At 40.9% G+C, this 14,613-nt stretch overlaps 1 protein-coding gene across 19 annotated transcripts in view; it reads left to right on the plus strand.

Moving 5' to 3' along the window:
- Positions 1-14,613, plus strand: part of CSNK1G1 (casein kinase 1 gamma 1) — a 235,182-nt gene that overhangs the window by 186,501 nt on the left and 34,068 nt on the right. For all 19 annotated transcript variants that reach the window (XR_009209593.1, XM_058427276.1, XM_058427280.1 and 16 more), the window contains 4 exons: positions 5,449-5,534; positions 8,083-8,167; positions 8,443-8,591; positions 9,839-9,946. Coding sequence is in view for 18 of the 19 variants with exons in the window: in XM_058427276.1 (XP_058283259.1) it covers positions 5,449-5,534; positions 8,083-8,167; positions 8,443-8,591; positions 9,839-9,946 (428 nt within the window). In the remaining variant the exon portion in view is untranslated. The remainder of the gene's footprint in view (positions 1-5,448; positions 5,535-8,082; positions 8,168-8,442; positions 8,592-9,838; positions 9,947-14,613) is intronic.

Raw genomic sequence — 14,613 nt, forward strand, 5'->3', positions numbered from 1 at the left:
TTTTTTTTAATTTTTTTATTTTTTTTTTATTTTTTTGAGATGGGGTCTCACTCTATCACCCAGGCTGGAGTGCAGTGGCACAATTTTGGTTCACAGCAACCTCTGCCTCCTAGGTTCAAACAATTCTCCTGCCTCAGCCTCCCGAGTAGCTAGGATTACAGGCATGCACCACCACACCTGGCTAATTTTTGTCTTTTTAATAGAGATGGGGTTTCACCATGTTGGCCAGGCTGGTCTTGAACTCCTGGCCTCAAGTGATCTGCCTGCCTCGGCCTCCCAAAGTGCAGGGATTACAGGTGTGAGCCACTGTGCCCGGCATATCTATTTTATTTTTAGAGACAGAATCTCACTCTCACTCAGGCTGGAGTGCAGCAGTGTGACCATAGCTCACTATAACCTCAGTCACCTGAGCTGGAGAGATCTTTCTCAGCCTCAGTAGCTAGGGCTACAGGCGCATGCCATCATGCCCAGCTAACTTTTAAATTTTTTTATAGAGACAGAGTCTCACTATGTTCCCCAGGCGTGTCTCAAACTCCTGGTTTCAAGAGATCCTGTTGCCTCAGCCTCCCAACACACTGGGATTATAGATGTGAGCCACCATGCCTGGCCTGGACATTAATAAGTATTTTAAAGACCAATGTAATATCTACTAAGTTGCCTCATTGAGTAAACTACACAGGTTATTCACCTGAGGAATTCAAGTGATAGTGAAGAGTAAAAAATGGCATTACAAAGTAGTATGATACAATTTGATTTGAAATTATGATGTTATCGAGATTTTTTCGGTAACCACATGGAAATCCTCACTTAAATAAATGTAATACTTTAAAATTAGACTAGAAGTCCTCTGGTACTTATTATCAGCGTTACTTTGGACAAGTTACTTAATCTCACTGAAACTCCTCTGTAAAATGAGGGTAATGCTTCACAGGGATATTTTGAGGGTTGAATGGATAATATATGTGAAAGCACCATGTCTGACATAGGTCTCTTGCATAGTGCTCAGCATCCCCTTCTTCCTTCACAATGACAAGTAATTTTCCATTTTACAAGGAAACAAAAACTGTATCTTAAATAATAAACTTAAGATTGTGTGGTTTAACTGACAAACTCTAGAAGTTGTTTTAATGCCCACTTCCTGGGCTCAGCCATTCATGTACTAATTTTATTGTTCTTAAGAGGAAAGAGAAGAACACAAGGGATGGGTGTTCATGTTATGTTTGTATAAGATACAGAGTAGCGATTAAGAAAAAGGATGCAAATCCTGGCGCTCTTACTTAATAGCTATGTAATTTTGATCCAATAACCTTCTTCCCTCAGCCTCAGTTATCTCATGTATAAAATGGGTATGATAATTATGCCTGTAATATATGGTTCTGTGAGATAATGTGTGTAAAATGTTTAGCATAATGCATGATAATAGTAATATCAGTCCATATTGTAATTATCCTGATTATTATTTATTCAACAAAATCTGTTTTAAGCATCTACTGTGCATCAGACTGTTTCATCTCTTGGTGTACTGCCATTCCTGCCGGAACTTTTGAGTTTACCCCCAGACTTGGTTTACTGAGTACCAGAGTTTTTCAGGTCAAATCTAACCTGTCATCATATTTCGTGCTCTCTACATTGCAGAGAATACATACAGAAAGTTGTCACTGCTTTTTAAACTCTTTCCCATGCCTCAAACAATAGAGGTTTTTGTAGGAACTCTAATGCTATTGGTTTTTAAATGTGTTGCATTTTTTGTGTTGCAATGAAGAAGAAATGACTGGGATGTGTATTTTCAAATGGCTTTGAGAAAATCACTTCTTAATTTTACGGAGGAGGAGAACAAGAGAAGTCTCCTAAACCTTGCATTAGTTGCCACATCAGAGTAGCCACACTTACTTAGTCCATTTTGTGTTGCTATAAAGGAATACCTGAGGCTGGATCATTTTATAAAGAAAAGACCTTTAAATTTGGCTCAGAGTTCTGCAGGCTGTACAAGAAGCATGGCACTGGCATCTGCATCTGGTGAGGGCCTCAGGGGCCTCATGCTGCTTCCACTCATGGTATAAGGGGAAGGGGAGCAGCCAGCATGTGCAGATCACATGGGAAGGGGGGTGCTAGGCTCTTCTCCCCAACCTGCTTTCTTGGGAACTCATCCCTAAGGGAGGTCATTAATCAATTAATGAGGTATATACCCCCGTGACCCAAACACCTTCCATTTGGCCCAGTTTCGAACATTGGGATCAAATTTCAACGTGAGGTTTGTGTATGTTGGGGGGTCCGAGGGGAGGACAGAAATCCAGACCATAGTAGCCACCTTCCCACTGATTAAGCCTTTACTGAGAAGCCCAATTTATATTATTTAATGGTTGAAATTAGGGTGAGAACACTGGGTTACCTTGCCCCCTGCCTTCAACAAATATATTTAACCTAAAATCAGGGATGTTACGCATGTAAAGCAAGCACATCTTTCTGATTGGATGAAAGCACACCTTTCAACCCATCAGAAGAATTGAAGAATTTTGTGTCCTGCTGGTCTCACTGGTATTGGAAACCTTTCTTCTTTGAAAATGAAAATATTCTGCATGAAAAAATGAGGGCAGGTAGAAATAATGAATTGGACAAGTGTGGAATGTTCAAAGTCATATGAAAATAAAGCATGCTCTGGTTTTCACTCTTATTTTTTTCCTGAAAGGCCCTAAAGGCTTAAGCTATCAGATTATTTTAGGATTTTAGAGCTGGAAAATGACTTTTCAAATTCTCCGGATTGAACACTTTATTTTCAGATGAGGAAACTGAGACCCAAAGTAGGTGACTTGACCATGCTTAATTTCACTGGATTAAATTAGTGGAAAGGATAAACCAAGATCTAGATACCTAAATCGTTGAGCTGATTTAGGTACCCTTATTTTAAGTACCTTATTTAGGTTCCCTTCCTGATTTAGGAACCCTTATTTTTCCTATTGTCCCATATTCTACAGTTCTTTTTCATAGTTCTCAGGATTTGAAAAGTTACTTTATTACTTATTCCAGTGAGTTTTAAAAATATTTTAATCTCATAATTTATTTTGCTGTGAAATCTTTTTTCTGTAGGCCTGATCAATATTGAAAATGTAGAGAGTTTCGCCCTCTAGTGCTCAACTATCTAAAATTCAAACATTTGTCCAGTGAATTTTTAATAACCAAGGGGCCTCTTGTTACAGGAAGTGGATATAAAAATGGAGAGGCGATGAGTAGGTGTGATACAGTAGGAGAAACTGCAGAGTCGTTTCTCTATCTACCCTGCTTTGTGGGAGGCCTCCACTCAACTCTCCTTGTTCTTTTCTCTTTTTCATTTGTGCATCTTTAGGTTCTGTCAACAAACTGTTTTTGTATAACTTCCTCTTTGTTTTCAGTTGTGAATATTTTATTGCAAACTTCAGACAAGCCATGTAGACAAAGGATTCTGATGGTCGTGCTGTTTTATTTCATTCTTTTTAAGATTTTTTCAATTGATGTATACCAACTCAGTTTTATGTTATTTATCTCTGTCAGGGTACCTCTCCTTCCTGTTAGTAACCATCTTTTTACAACCTCCATCAAATCATTATTTAAAAAGTTGCCTTTTCTTTCTTCATCTACCCTGTAGACTACTATTCTTTTTCATGCAAATTCCCTATAATTTAAGGCAATAGTTAAACATGTTGCACTTCTGTATTTTGAGTTAGCTGAGTGGCTTTCTCTGGCTCTCTTGGGTTTTACTTTCTGTACAAAGAAAGCACAATCAAGTTGAAGGTAGCCTCTTCGTCTTGCTTCTGTAGTTTATTCAGATAAAGCCCTAAACTTGATTCTGAAAAATAAACACATAAAATGTCTGAGATGGGCCAGGTGTGGTGGCTGACACCTGTAGTCCCAGCACTTTGGGAGGCCAAGGCTGGTTGATTGCTTGATTGGCCCAGGAGTTCAAGACCAGCCTGGGCAACATGGCAAAACCCAGTAACTATAAAAAATACAAAAAGTAGCCAGGGGTGGTGGTGTATGCCTGTAGTCCCAGCTAGTTAGGAAGCTGAGGTGGGAGGATCACTTGAGCCCAGGAGAGCGAGGCTGCAGTGTCCAAGATCATGCTACTGTACTCTAGCCTAGGCAACAGAGGAAGACCTTGTCTCAAAAAAAAAAAAAAAAAATCTGAGACTAAACCGTAATTGGCAAATTCAAAATGAATGCATGGACTGGGTGCAATGGCTCACATGGGTAATCCCAACAGTTTGGGAGGCTGATATGTTAGGTTTGCTTGAGGCCAGGAGTTTGAGACCAGCAGTTTGAGACCAGCCTGAGCAACATAGCGAGACCCCATCTTCACAAAAAATAAAAATAAATAAATTAGCCGAGTGTGGTTCCACACACTTATATTCTTAGCTACTCAGCTGAGGCAGAAGGGTCCCTTGGGCTCAGGAATTTGAGGCTGCATTGAGCCATGATCACAACACTGCACTCAAGCCTAGGCAACAGAGCAAGGACTCTGTAAAAAAGAAGAAAAAGAAACGAAGGTGTGTACTACTTAGATTCTGTCTAACAATCAAAGAATGTGTAGGATGTTTTCTGAGATGAAGTTGCAGTTTTTTGTTAACTATTTTGCAGTTCTTTGTCATCTTCACCTTCCCAATTAAAAGGAGAGAAAAACCCAGCAACTTGTTTTAGATACACTTCCAGAATGCAGGGACTTTGGTTTTTTGTTTTATTTTGTTTTGGGATGAGGTCTCATTATGTTGCCCAGGCTTATCTTGAACTCCTGGGCCAAAGCGATCCTCTCACTTCTGCCTCTTAAGTAGCTGGGACTACAGATGTGTGTAGCCTTACCCATCTAATTTTGAGGAGACCTTGGTAATAAATTTTAAAATGTTTTTGAGGTTATAGGACATGGTACAAATTGAATAGGAGCCAAGAGAGTATGTACTGATGTTCATTGATACAAAACTTAAGTGTTAATTTTTATGATGAATAAAAAGCACTTAGCATGTTTGCTAGGCATTTTGCAGCTTGTATCTTTGCAGGCCTAGCCAGAATGGACTGTTTTAACAGTTTGGGTTGCTTAATCTGCTGCTCACTCCCTGGTGGTAACTAAAGGATAATTGTAGCCCATATACTGGAAATAGCATTTCATTAAAATTTTATCACTTTCAGGAAGGTGACAGCATTGAGTGAGGGGTAGTAATTCACTGTTTAGTGATTTGGGCTTGGTTTTAATTCAGAATGTGTTCTTTTCTCTTGATATTTACTTACCATCAACAGATCTAGGCAAAGGAAGTACACATTGGTTTAGGGTTTTGATCTAAAATACTATCCTTGGTTTAAATATACAAGTAATCAGTAAACAGAGCCTTTCCAGAGCCGAAGGGTTTCTGAAGGGATTACTTGGTTTTGAAACTCTTTCTGCTTTAATAACTGCAAACATAATGTGTGATCTGTCTTCTCTTTTAGAGCAAAGCCGGAGAGATGATTTGGAAGCCCTAGGCCATATGTTCATGTATTTCCTTCGAGGCAGCCTCCCCTGGCAAGGACTCAAGGTATCCTTGAAAGTGTTCAGTGGAGGGCTTTGTTTCAATGCTCAGTTGTTAATGAAGGGGCCTCTGGCTTCATGTTTTTAAGAAATGCATAGGGGGCTGGCCAGATGCGGTGGCTCATGCCTGTAATCCCAGCACTTTGGGAGGCTGAGGTGGGAGGATTGCTTGAGTCCAGGAGTTTGAGATCAGCAACATAGTGAGACCGCATCTCTATTTAAAGATAAACAAATAAATATTTTTTTAAAACAACACACAAAAAGGATTATTGGCTATGGAGACAAGAAACAGGGACTAGTTACATTAGTCCACATTATAAATGCCCTCCAGGACTTTGGAAACTGTTTTGTTCACATTTGTCTTCCCTTTCTTAATTTTTCCTTGTTTTTGGATTTTCCGTGATCTTTTCCCTCATTTCCTCCCAGCCTTGACAGTGCTGCTTTTCTCTCTGTGTTGGTATTCCTCCTCCACTACCATTATGTAGCAGGAGGAGTGTTCCCAGTATGTAAGGGAATTTCTGGAACAAATTGTTGACAACAGCTGCTACACATTTTACCAGAAAGGCCAGCAGGGTGTACTCAGGAAAACTTAGAAAATATTTGTTTATCCTATGTAGGCTAAGAAATCACCTGAACTAAAATGAAAATCCAGGTTTAACATTGCTGTTCAAGTGTATTATTGAATAAATGCCTATTCAGACAATCTCTATTCATTGCAAAATGTGTAGAGTTTAAATAGCCTTCCTTAGGTAGGTGTCAGTACAGTGGTTACATGTCAGTTTACTATTATAATTATGAGCATTATCATTACTCTGTGCCTTTGGCTGTTTGACTAGGAAATTGTGAGCTTCTAACCCATTGTAAGTCCCATTAGTATCTTGTGAGACTTTTTTTTTTTTCTTTTTGAGACAGAGTTTCGCTCTGTTTCCCAGACTGAGTGCAGTGGTGCGATCTTGGCTCTCTGCAACCTCTACCTCCCAGGTTCCAGCGGTTCTCCTACCTCAGCCTCCTGAGTAGCTGGGATTACAAGTGCACGCCACCACGCCCAGCTAATTTTTTGGTTTTTGTTTTCAGACGGACTCTCACTTTGTTGCCCAGGATGGAGTGCAGTGGTGCAATCTCGGCTCACTGCAACCTCCGCCGCCTGGGTTCAAGCAATTCTCCTGCCTCAGCCTCCTGAGTAGCTGGAACTACAGGCACATGCCACCACACCCGGCTAATTTTTGTATTTTTATTAGAGACGGGGTTTCACCATATTGGCCAGGCTAGTCTCAAACTCCTGACCTCGTGATCCGCCTGCCTCGGCCTTCCAAAGTGCTGGGATTACAGGTGTGAGCCACTGCACCCAGCCAGTTTTTTGTATTTTTAGTAGAGACGGGGTTTCACCATGTTGGTCAGGCTGGTCTTGAGCTCCTGACCTCAAGTGATCGCCCATCTAGGCCTCACAAAGTGCTAGGATTACAGGCATGAGCCATCGCGCCTGGCCCAAGACATATTTTTTGGTTGTAATTTATTTCAACTTATTAATATGGAAAGAAACTTAGTAGTTTGGGGTACTCCTACACCCCCTCTTCCAGAAAGGCAGGATGGTTCATTTTGCTGTAGGCTTTCTAGACTACTGTCCTAAAACGTAAGACTTCTACCCATTCCCTTTTAGATTTTATTTCTTAACTCTTAAATTCCTCTCCTGTCATATACATCTTCTCATTGATTTTTATAGCTTTCAAATAGAGTTTCATGTCAAACTTGGTCATCATACAGCCAAACAATGCATTAGTGTATTATTAATTGCTTGAAACTCTCTCGTTGTCCATAAATCATTTTAGTGGTAGTTGTAGATCTAAAATTTCTCCTACTTACTTCAGAACACTATTGCTTAAGTCTGAGTGCAGCAAGCTAGGTAAAGCCTGACAAGAATTCCCTAGGAGCCCACTGTTGGTCCAGGGTTCAGAAGCCCTCTGGCTATAGCTCTGAGCATACCAGACTTGGGCTGCTTTTGAGTTACTGACGTACACCAAACCTGTTAGCCATGGCTGTACCATAGACAACTTTTTTCCCTCTGGAAGCACATTGTTGAAAGACATTTTTCAGTTACTGTTTTTTTTTCTGTTCAAAGTCTCAATATATGTGTAATAGAATTACTTATCTGTTTCCCCCACCTGGATTAGCAGTACTTTTAGAGCTGATCTAAGAGAGAATGCTGACATATTGAATTATGGTGGCCATGGGAGATTACTAAGCTTCCGCAATTTTGAAAATATTGCCACATAATATTGTTATTTTCTTATCCTAGCCACTCATCCATTATATTTGATGGTGTTTATCTGAGACAACTAAATATTTTCACAAGTAAAACTTTCCAGAACACAGCAGATGTTTGTATATATCTAAATATATAATTTCTACTACATTTCTTATTTGTTAGTGTTAGAAAAAAAATCAAGAACAACAAATACTGCGAATTTGAGTGAAATAACCATTGTCTCCAAAAACATATTGAATCTCCCATGCTTAGGACCTCTTTTAAAGTGACTTTCTCTCTTTACTCTCTACAGGCTGACACATTAAAAGAGAGATATCAAAAAATTGGTGACACCAAAAGGAATACTCCCATTGAAGCTCTCTGTGAGAACTTTCCAGGTGGGATGCTAAAAAGACATTCCAGTGTGACTGAGCTTTGAAAGTAGGTAGAGTCCATGACTGGGTATCTCTAGATAAGGATGCTGTTTAGGTAATTAACATTTCCTTTTGTGATACAGACCAAAGTAGGTTTTATCGCTTTTATTTTGTCAGTAAAGAAAATATCAGTGTCAAATTGTCTGTATAAATAACCCCTTTGTGGCCCAATGCTTCCCCACAACCGCTATGGAAAGCATTCAGCTAATGAGCAGGGCCTTTCATCTCTTTCCTAACAGAGGAGATGGCAACCTACCTTCGATATGTCAGGCGATTGGACTTCTTTGAAAAACCTGATTATGAGTATTTACGGACCCTCTTCACAGACCTCTTTGAAAAGAAAGGCTACACATTTGACTATGCCTATGATTGGGTTGGGAGACCTATTGTAAGTATCCTTTTTTTTTTTTTTTTTTTTTTGCCTCATTACCTCCTTTCTCCAACCAACACTGCCTCATGCCTTTACTTGCCAGTCTTTCTGCCTGAATCTTTGGTAAAAATATTCCTTTGATCGTAGACTGTATATTTACCAGCCTTGTCTGGGTGTTGCCATAGATTACTCTTACTAGTTCAGAAGTAGGAAGGAGTTATGTATTTTTTCCTAGTAATATAGGAAGATAATAACTTGTACATCCTAAGATAACAGAATTTAAGCCCGGTTTTTAGGAGAAGTTTCATTTGAATGATTCAGAAGTTGTTGTTGCATTTTTTTTTCCCCAGGCTGGAGTGCAGTGGCGCCAATCTCAGCTCACTGCAACCTCTGACTCCTGAGTTCAAGCGATTCTCCTGCCTCAGCCTCCCAAGTAGCTGGGATTGTAGGCACGCACCACCATGCCCGGCTAATTTTTATATTTTTAGCAGAGACGGGGTTTTGCCATGTTGGCCAGGCTGATCTCAAACTCCTGACCTGAGGTGATCTGCCCTCCTTGGCCTCTGAAAGTGCTGAGATTATAGGCGTGAGCCACCACACCTGACCCCATGATTCAGAAGTTGATGCTACATACGCTGTTAATGTACTTGACCTTTGTAGCGGTGGAACCCAGCATCATAGGAAGCTTTTGAATTTGTTGTTCTGGTCAGGGGTTCACAGGGCCAAAGAGATATCACTGGAGGATTTTTTTTTTTTTTTAATGGAGTTTCACTCTTGTTGTCCAGGCTGGAGTGCAATGGCATGAACTTGGCTCACCGCAACCTCCGCCTCCCAGGTTCAAGCGATTCTCCTGCCTCAGCATCCCGAGTAGCTGGGATCACAGGCACACACTGCCACACCTGACTAATTTTGTGTTTTTAGTAGAAATCAGATTTCTCCATGTTGGTCAGGCTGGTCTCGAACTCCTGACCTCAGGTGATCCACTCACCTCGGCCTCCCAAGGTGCTGAGATTACAGGTGTGAGCCACTGCACCCGGCCCTGGTTTTTTATTTTCGAAGGTAAGCTACTCTCCAATGAACTATTGAGGACCAGGCTGCCTCCCTTTTGCAGATGAGCAAACTGAGAAGACAAGACAGCTTGAAAGTGCTCTTGGTAGCTGAAAATAATTACTACTACTCTATTAGAATTAGAATGATTCTGTCCTTTGCATATGCATCAGGTTGGACCTGTTTCCCCCATTTGACTTTTTGTTTCATTTTTCCAGCCTACTCCAGTAGGGTCAGTTCACGTAGATTCTGGTGCATCCGCAATAACTCGAGAAAGCCACACACACAGGGATCGGCCATCACAACAGCAGCCTCTTCGAAATCAGGTATGTGTTGATCCTCCATTCTTTCAGACACTACCCTTCTTCATGGCTAATATTAAAACCCAAATTCTTCAGCTTCTCTGCTTTAGTGTATATACTGAAAATAAAGATCAAATGCTTGCCATTTCTTACAGGTGTGGTATGACTTTCAGGCAACCCTCAGGACATGTATAGTTGCACTGAGATGTGGCCAGGTGCCTTATATGAAGCATCCAGTCTAAAGAGTCAGCCTGGCCAAGTGCGGTGGCTCATGCCTGTAATCTCAGCGCTTTGGTAGGCCAAGGCAGGTAGATCACTTGAGCCAGGAGTTCAAGACCAGCCTGGGCAACATGGCGAAACCCTGTCTCTACATAAAATACAAAAAATTAGTTGGGCATGGTGGCACGTGCCTATAGTCCCAGCTACTTTGGAGGCTGAGGTGGGAGAATTACCTGAGCCCGGGAAGTCGAGGCAGTAGTGAGCCAAGATTGCTTGCGCCTTTGCACTCCAGCCTGGGTAACAGAGTGAGACCCTGTCTGAGAAAAAAAAAAAAAGAGTGTGGGCCTGTCAGAGTCTGTTGGCTGTAGGGGGAACTAGCTATAAGTTAGGATCAGAGGCATCTACCGTAGGACCGAAAGACCTGTTGGAGGCTACTCTGGGCACAGTGCCTGTGGAGTAGCCCTACTCACCAAGGAGCAGTTTAAAAAAAAAAAAAGACCTGTTGGACAGACAGGTAGCCCACTTTGGGTCTCATCTGCCTAGTGCTCTTGCCAGTTCTGGTTTTTCCTTGCTGGTTAAGAAGGGTAGGTAATTTGGACTTCCAACTGACTTGGGCATGAAATGGAACCTCCACACCACCCCTTGTTCTTCTACCCGGGCAAATTATAGAGCTGGTCAAGATTTGAGATGGACCTGCAGTGAAGACTCGGCTTAGGCCATGTCATCTGTCCTTCAGTGTTCATTGTTTGGAAAACTAGTGGTGTAAATGAGGGACATCGCTCAGCCTAAAGACAGATAAAGCAAACACACACCAAAAAATCAACAAATTTGACATTTTTAAAAAGGGCTTATGTATTTGGGAAGTAAATATGACATAGGATTTTTATCTTTATATTAAATATATTGCTAAGAGAAAAACAGAGACCACAGTAGGTAAATAAGCAAGCATAATAAACAGATTACATATTTTTAAAATAATTATCACACATCAAATTAGCTTATTTCCTTATGATCTCACTTTTTTGTATTAACATTTTTACAAGAAAATACAAAAACATTTCATAGATGCGCATGTGCAAGTATATAGGTTAAGAATAGTATATAAAAACACACACACACACACGTCCAATGGAGTACACCACAAATATATTTTCTCACCAGTAAGTATATACTCTTGGCAAAATATGTGGTTTGGTGGGTAAGAAAAAAGTATGTAAAAGAAGGAAAGCCATTTACTAGAGAGTACATATAAATGAGAAAATAGGCAAGCAAAAAAGAAAGGGTTTAGCAAATTGGGCACTAATTGGGTCCATAGTCACATCCTTTAATTAAAGTTGTTGTTTAAGACTTATACTTTGACTGACTTGTGGTTTGACAACAAAAGACTGTTGACTTCTGCAGTTCTCTCCCATCCCTCCCTTTTTAAAAGCTAATAGCTAGTGCAGGTGAGGGCACAGTTAAACTGACATATTGCTGTTGATTTTACAAATTGTACAAATTCTCTAGAAAGCAATTTCTTTTTTCTTTTTCTTTTTCTTTTTCTTTTTTTCTGTCTTGCTCTGTGTGGCGCAATCTCAGATTACCTCAACCTCTGTCTCCCAGATTCAAGCAATTCTCCTGTCTCAGCCTCCTGAGTAGCTGGGATTACAGGTGCATACCACCATACCTGGCTAATTTTTGTGTTTTTATTAGAGATGGGGTTTCGCCATGTTGGCCAGGCTGGTCTCGAACTCCTGACTTCAGGTCATCCACCTGCCTCGGCCTCCCAAAGTACTGGGATTACAGGTGTGAGCCACTGCACCTGGCTAGAAAGCAATTTGATCAAGTTATTTTCTTCTCTGATGAAATACCTTACTTCTTGAAATCAATCAATAAAACCACCCAAAGTATAGGTTATGTGCATAAAACTGTTGCATTGTCATTGGTAGCAAAGATATAGAAATGATCTGCCCATCCACCTATAAAGGCATGGTTATAAATCTGCTTCACATCCTTTATTGAATAAACTGGGTTATAGTAAAGTGAGCTGGACAGGATGGGGAAATAAGCAGAATCAATGGAAGGAGATCAAAATTATTAACAGAAATAGGGTTGGAAGTGTAGTAATATCTTCTAAAATATTTTAAATGAAGTTTTATTACTCTATAATGCAGCCAGGCACAGTGGCTCACGCCTGTAATCCCAGCACTTTGGGAGGCTGAGGCGGGTCAATCACCTGAGGTCAGGAGTTCGAGACCAGCCTGGCCAACATGGTGAAACCCTGTCTCTACTAAAAATATAAAAATTAGCAGGGCGTGGTGGCATATGCCTCAAATCCCAGCTACTCAGGAGGCTGAGGCAGGAGAGTCACTTGAAGGTGGAGGTTGCAGTGAGCCGAGATGGTGCCATTACACTCCAGCCTGGGTACCATTGCACTCCAGCCTGGGCAACAAGAGAGAAACTCTATCTCAAAAAACAAAAATGCATTTAAGTAGAAAATGTATGTAAAGAAAAAATAGATAAGTAGTGTCATATCACAGTCAACATATATCCTTGTGTCTCTTTTTTTTTTTTGAGACAGAGTTTCGCTCTTATCACCAAGGCTGGAGCATGATCTTGGCTCACTGCAACCTCCATCTTCTGAGTTCAAGCGATTCTTCTGCCTCAGCTTCCCGAGAAGCTGGGATTACAGGTGCCTGCCACCACACCCGGCTAATTTTTGTATTTTTAGTGGAGATGGGGTTTCACCATGTTGGCCAGGCTAGTCTGAAACTCCTGACCTCAGGTGATCCACCTGCTTCAGCCTCACAAAGTGCTGCAATTACAGGCATGAACCACCATGCCCGGCCCCTTGTGCCTATTTTTTAGAATATTTTTTATTTTTTAAAACTCTTTTTCACCTCCATTCTCTTAGAATGTGATAGAATTTTAAAAAAATTTTTGTTTATTTATTTATTTTGAGATGGAGTCTCGCTCTGTCGCCCAGGGTGGCATGCAGTGGTGCGATCTCACCTCACTGCAACCTCCACCTCCCAGGTTCAAGCAATTCTCCTGCCTCAGCCTCCCGAGTAGCTGGGACTACAGGCGCACGCCACCACACCCACCTAATGTTTTGTATTTTAGTAGAGACAGGGTTTCACCATGTCTCCCAGGCTGGTTGCGAACTCCTGAGCTCAGGCAATCCGCCCGCCTCGGCCTCCCAAAGTGCTGGGGTTACAGGCATGAGCCACCACAACCATCCTAGAATATCTTAAAATATGTGTTTCCTTTACTTTCCTGCTTCAGTGAATTTATAACCAATGCTGTGGTTTTGCATGGATTTTTAAAGTATGAGGAAAAGAGATGGTTGAAAACTTCGGTTGTCAGGGTAAAAACTGAGTAGTGAATTTCAATGTACTTTTAAATGAAAAGTCTCTGACCACAGTTAATAATTATTTAGGAAAATCTCATCTGTATTTAACTACTATGCTTATTTTTGAAAAGTCGAATCTTGAATTTCTCTCTTTGATATATATTTTTTTCTCTTTTTTTTTTTTTTTTTTTTTTGAGAAAGGATTTCACTCTGTTGCCCAGGCTGGAGTACAGTGGCACAATCACAGCTCACTGCAGCCTCAACTTCCTGGGCTAAAGTGATCCTTCCACCTTAGTTTCCTGAGTAGCTGGGACTATAGACACACGCCACCACGCCCAGCTAATTTTTTTTTTTTTTTTTCATATTTTCTGTAGAGACAGTTTCACTGTGTTTCCCAGGCTGTTCTCCAATTCCTGGGTTCAAGCAATCTGCCCTCCTCTGCCTCCCAAAATGCTGGGAGCCACCATGCCTGGCCCTATTTTTTTAATTTTAGAGTTTTTAGTATCCTATGGCTGCTAAGAGATTGGAATTCTTCCACGTTCATGTAAATGTTATACCGCCTTCCCACCAGGATTCTGAATCCTTGCTGGGTAAAATTCTTTCTGCGCTATGCGCCGTGGGTAATGGATTTCTAGTGTCTGTTCAACCTTTACACCATCTTGGTCTGTGTTAATATTACATTTCTTCCATCTTTAGGGTTGTTTTCTTAGGCTTTCTTTTTTTCTTTTTAAGAAAATTTGCAGCCAAATCTCTCTTTTATTACTCTAAGAATTGAAAACAAGATGGTTTTCTAGACTAATTCCTTTCAAGTTTTGAAATTAGCAAAAGAAAAATACAGTTTCTCCTTGAGCGAGATTGACAGGCATTGACTTTAGGAACAGCTAACCTTTCATCAGCAACTTTGACTCAGTAAATCTGAGCTGAGGACCTGCTATGTGAAACTGTATCCTGTGGGCCAGGCACGGTGGCTCACACCTGTAATCCCAGCACTTTGGAAGTATGAGGCGGGTGGATAACTTGAGGTCAGGAGTTCGAGACCAGCCTGGCCAACATGGTGAAACCCTGTTTCTACTAAAAATACAAAAATTAGCTGGGTGTGGTGGTGGGCACCTGTAATCTCAGTTACTTGGGAGGCTGAGGC

Source organism: Hylobates moloch, unplaced genomic scaffold, assembly GCF_009828535.3.
Source record: "Hylobates moloch isolate HMO894 unplaced genomic scaffold, HMol_V3 SCAFFOLD_14, whole genome shotgun sequence".
NCBI classification, from domain to species: Eukaryota; Metazoa; Chordata; class Mammalia; order Primates; family Hylobatidae; genus Hylobates; species Hylobates moloch.